Source organism: Boleophthalmus pectinirostris, unplaced genomic scaffold, assembly GCF_026225935.1.
Source record: "Boleophthalmus pectinirostris isolate CB_2022bp ecotype Guang Dong unplaced genomic scaffold, ASM2622593v1 HiC_scaffold_12, whole genome shotgun sequence".
NCBI lineage: Eukaryota > Metazoa > Chordata > Actinopteri > Gobiiformes > Gobiidae > Boleophthalmus > Boleophthalmus pectinirostris.
In genome coordinates, this window is record NW_026571018.1 from 10,546,162 (window position 1) to 10,558,166 (window position 12,005).

Genomic DNA, 12,005 nt, shown 5'->3' on the forward strand with positions numbered 1-12,005 from the left:
AATTCAATGTTTTTCATAAAGAACTGAGTGTCATCCTCTTCTCTAAAATTTATAAAACAATAATCCGCTGTACAATTTATTAAAAATGTAGAATACAAACAAACAAACAAACAAACAAACACACAAACAAACACAAATTGTGATTCAGACATCTGTTTTTTTTTTTTTTTTTTTTTTTTTTTACAGTTTTATTCTATGTTTTCCTGTATATTTATGTTATTACTCATGCTTCTTGTACGTCTTTTTTGTTTTGCATGTATGAAAATGACTGTAAAAACATTTAATTATTTCATAAATTTAAAAAAAAACTAAATAAACGGTCTGCGATTTCCCGAGAGATTTCCCGGAAACGGAGGGCTGTACTCCAGGAAGACGCTTTTAATTTGAAAGGGTTATTTCCGGTCACGGTGGTTCTACGTGGAGTGCTCGAAAAGTAATAGCAAAAATTACAAAGTTTCATTAAAAGTCGAATCACAGTTATTGACAACAAAAAGATCCGATCCGGCGCCACTTTTATTCTTCTCGTTTAGTCCCGGTGAAGCTGAAGATGTCGTTTAAATACAGGAAAATGTAGTTAGCTCCGGGAGGCTAACCTGAGCTAATCCGCTAACAGGTGAAACTTCAGCAAATCCAGGTGGATACATGAGTCGAGTGACGCGATAAAGGTGAGTTTTTACTTATCATCAGACTTTTTAGCGCTGGTAGCCGTGTTTAATCCACATCAATATAGTTATTCGCTTTAAGTTTTAAAAAAGATGGAGCAAAACCTCAAACTTTATGGATAAAAGTTGTTTATACTGACCAATCCCAGTATTTGATCAAGTTTCTATTTTTGTTTTGAGCTGTGGTTATGAGTGAAAACGTTTACAGCTTTTACTGTGTCTGTTAATAATTATTATTATATACTAGTAGTTTTTGAAGCCTCCCCAACAATATTGCTCTCTAGACTTCAATACGCTACTAATATTTGATAATTTTTTACTTATATATTGAACTAAGAGGCGAATCTGTTGTATTACTTAAATGTACACTATCACACTTTATAGTTTTAGGTTTTTAGGTTAGGTTTTCTTTTATTTCGTCTCCATGATCAAAAGAATAAAATTATAGGTAAAGTAAAATGTTCTGAGAAAGAAAACTATATATATGGATATGTGGTAACACCATGAAAACATGTACGGATAAAGTTATTTTGTAATTATGATTTACACTTGATCACCTTAAGAAAATAAAAAATAAAATTACCAAAAAAGAAATGACTTTCAGTACAGTTCAATGGTCTTCATCAGAGCTATATGCAACATAGATTTTAACATCTGCCATGTACCAAGAGTACAGAGTTATAAGAGTTACTTAAAACACAAAGCAGTTTTACTCGGAGAATGTCATCTGATTTTAAGATTTTCATTTACACTAATTTATCAAAATCCTCTGGTCTGTATCTGGTTAAAACTGTATCAAAAATCATGAATGTAATATAGAAATGTTTGACAAGTTGGTAAATATGTGATGAAGTACAACAAAGTAGGCATGTCATTTTAATCATTTTAGTAAAACACAGCAAAATATAACATGTAAATTGGAACAGGGTTCACAACCTGTTTGTCTCCATGGAGATGTTAATCCTTTCATTTAAATTGTCCACAGTATGGCATTAAACTGGTCTATGTTACATTTATTCAACTCCAGATGTTATTGTTGCTCAAAAATATCTTAAAAAACCCCTCATTCTTACTGTGAGGATTCATGTTTTCTCCATAAATCTAACCTGCAATTTGGCTTGCAAGTCTCCATGGAGATTCAAAAGTTTATGGCCATACTCTGGAACATTCTGGGCACATCTCCATGGAGACAAGCAGGTGACAGACATTCCTGCAGACAAGTTCCACAGTGCACCTTTAAGTATGAGGTTTTAAGTATGTATATTTGTTTGTATCTGTGAGTGGTATTTAGTAGATAGTAATAGTATAGAATATTAGGAGCATGACAAGCAACAAACTGAACCAAGTCAGGACTCGAACCCAGACTTCTACCAGGTAAGCCACTATGGAACAAAACATAGACCTTTCCTCCTTAGTCACAAACCAGGAAGGTGTTTGGAAACATGCAGTGACAACTTCTGGCAGTGGTAAGTCTTACAAAATCTATGAAAAATTAGAAAATGGCCCAGTTTTATGTCTTATTTAACCTGTCTCTTGCTATCTTTTTTGCTTCTTATTTAGAATTTATTATTACCATTTATATTTTTATTACTTTGTTATTATATTTATTATGGTGTGTGAGCTACTCTGTCCAAATAATTTCCCTTGTGGATCAATAAAATTTGTCTAAGTCAGTTTTCTTCATCTACATGACATTGTAGCTTTCCGGTATTTTTGCCTAATCAACAGTTACAACCATACCTCAGTTTTCATAATTTCCCCACTGACGCACAACTCTTGAGCGCACTGGGTACATGCGATTAGAAGAGACGAGGCGCCAAATTCAAGATGATTCCAAAGAGCACATGTATACAGTCTTCATTTTACTGCTGATCAGATTTACTTCAGTGGTCTTTATCACAGTCGGTCGATGAGCCCACTGTCGGGAATTACACCGGATGTTGTCATCACATGTTTCCAAACGTCTTCCTGGTTTGTGATGTAAATGTGAATTCTATTTTGTCCTAGTTTGACATTAGCGTTCAAAATCAGATCAGATACTTATCGATTCTAAAACTAGTATAGAAACTAGATACTCATTTTGGTAGGTATCGATATTAAAAAGTCCCATCGACAGGACAGAAACGAACCTTTCCTCAGTAGTTTTAGAATGATCTTGACCTGTTTCAAGACAAGGATAAGAACACACAAACTAGTATATGCCCCTGGACCACTTGGGGATTGCACAGATATAAGGCCACATGGTAACAGAAAAGAAAGTACTACGATTTAATGTTGAAAAATCACATTATATTGTCTAAAGAAAGAGTTTTTTTTTTTGTATTTTTATTCAGGGTAGCCGGGGGGTATTAAAAGTCTTAAAAAGGTCTTAAATCACTTATCACGAATGAACGTCTAATTTGGAGTATGCGCAAACAATACTTAGTTTGTCTTGTTAGAAGCAATGCATATGACTAAAAATGAGTTCTGAATGAGATTTTATAATAAAAGTATTTTTGTTATTAAAAGCAGCGAGTAATGGTCATTATTAGAATTGGATCTGGTATTCTTCGCCTGCATAATGGGTGCAATGTTGGTCTTAATTTTCATTTAGGTGGTCTTAAAAAGGTCTTAAAAATGTCTTAAATTTGCATTAGTCAAACCTGGGGATACCCTGTTATTATCATCATGATATCTGTATTGGTATTGAGTATCTAGTCTAATCCTTAGTATCTAAATCGTGTTTGAAAACAGTACTTGATATATCGTTTTGCAAATTATTGCAGTCTTCATATTCTTTCTTCATATTTTTAACTAAGGGGGTTGTTTAGTAGTTTGTAAAAATACAGTTTTATCTGAAATACTGAAGAATTTCTTTAAAAACCTATTTAGACATAGTTGTAGTACTGTATTTCTATATTTTATTTTATTTTTACTTGTACATATACATTCCTATAGTTACGTGTTATTTGACACCTGTCTCTTGCTATCTTTTTTGCTACTTATTTAGAATGTATTATTACCATTTATATTGTTGGTCTTTGTTATTATAATCTATTGTGATGTGTGAGCAACTGTGTCCAAATAATTTCCCTTGTGGATCAATACATTTCTAAGTGTAATTCTAAATGTTTTTGTTTGTGTTTTGTGGTGTGAAGGATGCTGCAGGTTCCATACAGCAGCCTGGAGAGGGACCGGCCGCTGGTTCGAATCCCTTTCACGATCTTCGCTGTCGGGACGGTGATGCTGCCGTTTGGGGGCCTCCTGATCTGTCTCACGGTTACCCTGATGTACCACTACGACGACGCCACCTACACACACTGTGAGGTACTGCAACTTTTCACTGTTTTGTGCGTGGTCCAGTTATGTGCTCGTGATGACGTCTAGGCCTGAAAATAAAGGCTGCAATACCATAGTGTATCTACTTCTACTTTCTACTCCACTACATTTTTGAACTGGACTTTTCTTTATGGTTTGAGACCTGCTGAAATGGTGGGTAGTTTATTTAAAAAATGTTTTTTTAGCACATTTCATTTGAGTTAACGTCCCAACTTTGAGCAAGACAAAAACACAAAAGTGGCGAGAAAAACTAAGAAATCAACTGAATCACTTAAAACTCATGATCAAAATCACTACATTTCATCCTGTAATTGTTTTACTTTTCCTTTTTACGCATTAAGTACATTTTTAAAGAGGTTCTTACTTAATACGTAATACTTTTACTTAAGTAGATTTTTTTAATGTGATAATTTTACTTTTACTTGAGTAACTATTTAACTTTGAGTACATCATTCACCACTGGGTTCCTCCACAGAAACAAAATATCCTGTCTTATTTGTAAAATTGCTGACTGCTCACCTTGTATTTTAGATCTGTACAAAAACAATCTGAAGTGTGATTCTTGTATTTGTTTGTCAGTTCATTGATTTCAGTCTTTTTGTCATTTTTTTCTGGGTGTGTTTAAAATGTGAAAATGTAAAATGTTGTCACGATACTAAAAAACCTACAAACCAGAATCCTTTTATTAAAAAAAATGAAAAATTCTGTAGATATTTTTCATAAATCATGCAGCCCCAATGACTTCCTCTTCTTCTTCTTCTCCAGGTGAGGAACTACCTGCCCTCCATCAGCTCTGCGATCAGCCGTGTCCCAGAGCGTTACATCTGGAGAGGGTTCATTGGGCTTCACTCGGCGCCGCGTTACCTCGGCGCTGCAGCGTATTTCACCTTTTACTACCGACACTTCCACAGTCGGATCCTGGAGCTGCTTCTGAGCGTGGTCACTCTGCTCCTCAGCCTCATAGAGAACACAGGGCTGCTGGTGCTGACGTACGTGGGCTCCACCGAGACGTATGGTGAGTTTGTTTAGACTGGACACATGTTTAGTTGCTTTAAGATTCAATATTACACAAAACTGACTTTAGCTGAGCTTTAAGGCATGTTATAATGCTGTTACCTCATCTAAACCTATCTGGAGTTATGTTTTGTTTTAGTGTGTGGGCATTTTTTCTGTCCTAGCACGGCCCACGCTCGACAGAGCAGTGATCAAATCCGACCAGAGCCCGATAGGCTTTAAGATATTTGTGTCCGAACCCGACACAATTAAAATTACACCATTTTTATGTCACAAAACTGCTCGAAGCATTAAAAGTAAAAAGGTGAAAGTCATTCATGTGTTTCCGTTTACACCCACACATTGCATGGATCCAGGTAAATCTGCAGATTCACGATAATGACTCTACTTCCTGTGGACTTTATTGCCAATCTTTTATGCATTTAAAAATCATGTATCTGAAGTTTTGCACCACATTTCACAAATGATAATAACACAGTTTTGACTTGTATCTAAAGTAGAAGTGCCGTGCTCTGATCTTTTGAAAACTTAAGAGTCTCAAAGTGAGTTGTTTTACTGTAGACAAGAAACAGCTGACGCGCTGATGTGTCTGAGTCCAACCTGAGCCCGAAGATAAGTTCTAAATTTTTGTCCGAACCCATTGGGACTTTGGACTTCCGTCGAGCTTCCATGTTCTATTTTGTTTCGTTCACAGATGTTTGTGTAATCCTTTATTATTTGCTCAGTACAGCAATTCCAGGGCTAAAATCACCCAAACTGAACTAATTCTGCATTGCTTTTATTTTAGAGGTGTTTTTTATGACATTTTTTGTAAGACAACCTCACTTTTTCATTGCTTAGTCATAACATAAACTCTTACCAGCTTGTCAAAACAGTGCTATTCACTATTTTTTTTTTTTAAATCAAGAAATTCAATTAATATTATGCAGAACTGAGTTACTCATTTGGCCCGGCCCTCCATAATATTTTCTGTTTTTCATGTGGCCCAATGGAAAAAATAACTGTCCACTTCTGTGTTAAACAAGTATAACAAAACACAACTCTAGTTCTGTTTGTAATGAGGAAACTGCATTATAACATAGATCAGAAAATAGCGTAATATGGGCCCTTTATAGGTAGATCAGTTTAATGCCATCCTGTGGAACATTTAGGAAATGCAATAGCATCCCCTTGAAGATTACTGAACACAAAAGTTGCATTTTTAAACACTTCACAATCTGCACCTCCAGTTGTAAAAATAGATGCAGTTATGTGGGGTAAACCCTGACCCACTACAACTAACTCATGACTAACAGATGTGTTGATGTGAAACTGAAAAACTGGTGCAAAGTAAAAACGTGTGATTTCTCTTTGCAGAGGTCCATAAATACGGTTTCATTGCATTCATTGGCAGCTCGCTTCTGTACATGGTCACAACGCTCCGCCTGTGGTATGTCATCCAGAGGCACTCGCTCCACTCAGAGGTGAGACAAGATCGAAACCAGGACTAGGCAAAGACTGAACCTAAACTAGACCAGAATTAGTTAATGAAATGTAATAGCAAAGACCTTAAACTTAAAGGGCCCATATTGTTTTCTGGTCTGTTATAATGTTGTTTCCTCATCACAAACAAACCTCGAGTTGTGTTTCGTTTCATTCACACATGTTTAACTCACAAACCCTGCAACAGAAACACTCTGTTCCACCTTGTGATGTCATGTGGTAATACAGGAAGTGCTCCACTGTGTTTTGAAACTCCATTCACGTTCACTAGAATCATTTGAATGATTTCAGACCTGGAATTTCTAATTAGAGGTCTGCGTGGGACTGAATTTTAAGTCGCGCTCCTGCCCGCTCCTGCATAGATTTGCAATTATCAGTCCCGCTTCCACCCGCATCTGCGATATTTCGTCCTGCTCACATCAGCAAATCCCGCAAGATGGGGATGTTCATTTTCTTAAGCTCTATGAAACATGAAGAAGCGGAAAGGAATTGTCTTAAATGTCCGTGAGATTGGACCACATATGCAAATTTAGACTGCTTAAAATGTTTTTATTAATGCCAAATAAAATATCCAGCACAAATGATGTATGATAGGCAAACATTCATCATTTGTATATTTTACTTTACACTCATATTTAGATCACAGGACTGCAGTTTATTGCTCCCGCATTGTCCATTCCCACTCCCGCTCACGCTCGCAATGAGCTTTCAAAATGTGTCCCGTGCCGCACTGTTTTGCGTCACGTCCCGCAGGTGTAGGGCTCTACTGCCAATCTACTGAACTAAAGTTAAACTGTAGCTGTTAAATTGAACACTAACACTACACTGCAAATTTCTCTGATCTGGCCAAGATTTTAAAACTTTTGAGATTATTCATGCAGTTTTCATGTTTATTATCTACTTATTAGACCAGCGACGGCATAATTCTAGTCTAGAGGTAGTTTATTTTAAGATAACTTGTCAAGTAAAATTATCTTGCTGCATGGACAGATAATTTCACTACTTTTAAGTCATTTTCTGATAGATTTAAATGTTTATACTATCAGTTAAAAGTTTTAGAATATTACACTTTTTCAATTTTTTTACTGTTTACTGTTGATCAAAACATATTCTAAACTTATATATAAAACAGCTGAACACACTCGTGGCTCGTTCTTTTTACAATAGAAATCAAATATTCTTCAGAAAGTTCTTCCCATGTCTGTTGTACAAGTTCCCATAAATGTGTGGCACTTGGAGGAGGCTTGTCTTTCACTCTTCTGTCCAGTTCATCCCAAACCAGCTCGATGGGGTTTTAGTCTGGAGACTGTGCTGGACACTTCATGTTTTCAAGTTTACCATCTTGTTCTTTTTTCCTGAAGTAGTTTTGGCAGAGCTTGGACTTGTGTTTTGTATCTTTTATATATTTTTTTTACTTCTGTCTGTTCAGTTCTTACCTTTGTACCATTTCAAGCTCTTCATTGGACTTGCACGACTTGAATTGCAATAAGCAACTGGAAAAATTAGGGTGTTCTGAAACTTTTGACCGGTAGTGTATCTTAAATTTTGGCCAAGCTTTTTTGCAGTGTACATGGGATCACAAGGTAGAACAGAGCATCTTGAACTTTGGAGATGTAGACAGACTAATAGTGTTACTCAAACATGTGTGAATGACACAAAACACAATTCCAGGTTTGTTTTTGATGAGGTAACAACATTATAACATGACTTAAAGCTCACAGGAGTCAATTTTGTGTAATACAGGACCTTTAACCGTCACAATTCACTGAACATGTAGTCTAATATTAACCAATGGTCAGTCACGTGTTTTGCTGAGTCATATAAATAAGCCCTTTATGTTTATATATTCAAACCTTCCTTCCTCTGTCGCAGGAAGTGACATCGTACAGGTGGAAGCTGCGTCTCTTCCTGTTTAATATCTTCTGCTGTGCGTGTGCCTTCTATTTCTTCAGACGGCACAACAAGTTCTGTGAGCACGGAGGTGAGCCCACTCTACTCACTCAAAGCTGCACTGTGTAACTTTTTGTTTTGGCATCCTTCACCTGATTGTTTCTATGGATTTGTCATTGCTCTACCTTACATTTATTCAATTACAGGTGGTTTTATAGCTCAAAAATAACTATCCAGCTTGTTTTTTCTCTATATTTATTAAATTACACACAGTTTTATTGCTCAAAAATATAAAGTAGAGCTGTTTAATGTCATACTGTGGAACATTCCAGGCAGAGCAATGACGTATCCATAGAAACAACCAGGTGATGGACTCCCAAAGAAAAAGATACACAGTGCGCCCTTAACCAATCCGAAAAATTTATAAAAGCTTATCTTGACAAATATGATGCCCGCATGAGTTACAAATGATATGATAATCTGGTTAAGGTTTACTGGAAATTCTGCTTTTGGGTTATTTTATCAGTACCCTAAAAAGTACACTTCGCGTCTTTCTGAGCACTGAAAACGCTGCAGATAAGAGTAGTTATAAATATTCAGTAATGCATAAAGTAGTAATGAAGCTTAACTTGGTTTAAAGATTGTGCTTGTGTCTCATGTATAGTTCTAATCTATGACACCTGTGGATCATTGTTTAATTTGCACATTTTGAGTCACAGTATTCATCTAATGCCATGTAATAAAAGAAACAAGTGAAATCCTCGATCTCAGGAATCGTTGACAACACAGAATGTATGTCTCTTTGCTGATTGGCTGGTGCCCGAACTTGCACTTCCAGGGTTTTTGTGAACCATCTATTGTATTCTGATTCCTGACCTAGTTGCTGGAGAGAAATGAAATTGAGCGGAGGCACTAGGTGGCGCCAGCCTGGCTAAGTGGGAGCTGACATCACTGTTAATGTGGGGCGGCAGTAGCTCAGTTGGTAGAGCATTCGCCCACTGATCTGAAGGTCGGCGGTTTGAATCCTGCTCTCAACATAAAAAACATCACAGGTTGAGCGGTCAGATCCACTGACCCACAGGTTGGTTGGTGTGATTCCAGCTCCCACAGATGAATGCTGCCGTTGTGTCCTTGGGCAAGACACTTAACCCACCTTGCCCACAGTGTCTGCGTACACTGGTGTGTGAATGTGTGTGTGAATGGGTGAGTGGTTCCTTGTTGTAAAGCGCTTTGAGTGCCTTGAAGGTGGAAAAGCGCTATAGAAAAATGTGACCATTTACCAGAAGAGTCGGCCCCTCCTGTGGACAGCTGCACATCTCATTAGAGCAGAGCATTTTTTTTCATTTGTACCAAAATCACTGCACAACACCAAATCCTATGTGTGTCACTGATTAAGAAAATAGACTGGAGAACAGCGGCCACACATGATCTCGTCATATCTCAGAAGCTCAGCAGGGCCCGGCCTGGTCAGTGTTTGGATGGAAGACCAGTGAGAACATCAGGTGCCAGTGGGGCGCCAGTGGCAAAAACTGACGTTATATCCTCAGGAAAGACACTTCAACCACATTGCCTAATAAGAAAGTGGTGTGTGTGTGAGTGATTGTGCATATGGCAGCCTCACTTTTGTCCGTCTGGCCCAGGGTACCTGTGGCTACAATAGTACCTTAACACCATTGAGTGTAGTTTAATAATGCTCTATGAAGCCCACTGGGACTCTTGAAAGGTGCTCTATAAATGCAATGATTTAAAATTTCATTCATTAAAGTAAATACAGAGCAGTGGGCGTGTACCAGTGGAAAACTGGGACTGAACGTCAATATGGCGTCTGGAAAATAAGTGATTAAAGATTGCTCGAACATGCACAAATTACTTCAAATACAACTTCTGGTGAGTAAATGGTAAAAGGAAACAACTATATCATTGTTAAAAAGCTTTGTAGAGTTGATTTTGTAGAATAAGTCAGCTTTAATATCTCATCCCCAGTCTCCCCTTGTCCTCTTCTGTGCAGTTTACACTCTCTTTGCGCTGTTCGAGTACCTGGTGGTCTTCTCCAACATGGCCTTCCACATGACGGCCTTCTGGGACTTCAGGGGCAAAGCGGTGATGATTGCCACGCCGACGGAGGATAAACGCTACTGAATCCACAAAAACATCCAGACTGAATGAACTGTTTATGAAGAGACGAGGTCCAAGGTGCTCGGTGTTCTCTAGTTTTCTGCTGAGAAAAAGGGAAGGTCAGACGTCAGTGGTAGATTTTGCCTTAAAGCTGCACTATGGAGCTTTTCGGTTAGGGGTCCGTCACCTGCTTGTTTCTATGGATACGTCATTGCTTTGCCTGGAATGTTCCACAGTGTGACAATAAACTGTTCTACCTTACATTTATTCAATTACAGGTGATTTTATAGCTCAAAAACCTAGAAAAACGCATTCTGATTATGAAGGGTCGCCTCTCCGCAGATCTGACCTGTAACTCTGGCCTGGTTGCGCCACCTGCTTCTTTTCATGGTGTAAGTTAATGCCATACTGTGAAACTTTCTTGTCAAAGCAATGATATTTCCTAGGAGACAATCAGCTGGCATAGTGCGCCTTTAAAACTCATGTAAGAATGGTTATTTTTCAAGGCACTAAAACCATTAAATGTCTGCTAGTTAGATATGTTTAATGCCATATTCTGGAATATTCTTTAAGCAATTAAGCAATAATATCTCCATGGCAACAAGTAGGTTTTGGAGTCTACCATAAAAGTTACACAGTGTACCTTTAAGCAATATAGGACCTTTAACCATAAGTCAAGTAAAGAAACCAGCAATAAGACAGATAAAGATACACTGTGTAACTTTTCTGGTGGAGCGTTCTAAACCTCAGACCCAAAGTTACCAACACTTGTTAAGACTGTCAAACTAGGGAAATTACTTAGTTTAAAGGTGCATTGGAGAGGGAGAGGCGACCTCGCTCACAGTCAGAATGCAGTTTTTGTTGGTGTTTTTGAGAAAATCCAGCAGATTCTCTCCTAATCAAAGGAGTAATGTGAAGAGTGAAAGCTGTAACCAAAGGACCAACGGACATTTCCTTTCAAAAGACGATTTGTGTAATTTTGGATACTAATATGTTTATTACCTCCGCTAAGGAGGTTATGTTTTTGCCGGCGTTTGTCTGTTTGTTTGTTTGTTTGTTTGTTTGTCTGTTAGCAACATAACTCAAAAAGTTATGGACCGATTTTGATGAAATTTTCAGGATTTGTTGGAAATGTGAAAAGGAAGAACTGATTTCATTTTGGGGGTGATCCGGAAGAAATCCTGGATTCTGGATCACTTTGAAATTTTAGTTAACATTGTGGTAAATGGGGCCAAAATTTTGTTTCTCAATATCTCGGTTAATTATTGACCAAACCCCATGAAATTTGACTCAGTGATGGACAATGGGATCTTCTTTCATATTCCAAAGGCTGATCCGGATCTGATCCAGAAGACTGATTTTATCGCAATTGATATAAAAAATGGGGGTAGTCCTTGGCGGAGGTCTGCGCTCTCTGAGTGCTTTTCTAGTAATAAAGCTTGATTCAAAGCTCATTGTGCTGTTCTTCACCTGTTTCTATCAAATTCAGAATATAGATCTGGAGTAATGTGGTATTAACAGTGG

The 12,005-nt window shown here is 37.6% G+C and overlaps 1 protein-coding gene across 1 annotated transcript; it reads left to right on the forward strand.

Annotated features, from left to right (window-relative positions):
* Positions 1-393: 393 nt before the first annotated feature.
* On the forward strand, positions 394-11,935 carry pgap2 (post-GPI attachment to proteins 2). Its single transcript, XM_020920669.2, has 6 exons — positions 394-665; positions 3,800-3,968; positions 4,746-4,995; positions 6,351-6,457; positions 8,349-8,457; positions 10,375-11,935. Exons 2-6 carry the CDS (start codon positions 3,801-3,803, stop codon positions 10,503-10,505), a joined length of 765 nt encoding a protein of 254 aa, XP_020776328.2. The 5' UTR covers positions 394-665; position 3,800; the 3' UTR covers positions 10,506-11,935.
* The last annotated feature ends 70 nt before the right edge of the window (positions 11,936-12,005 follow it).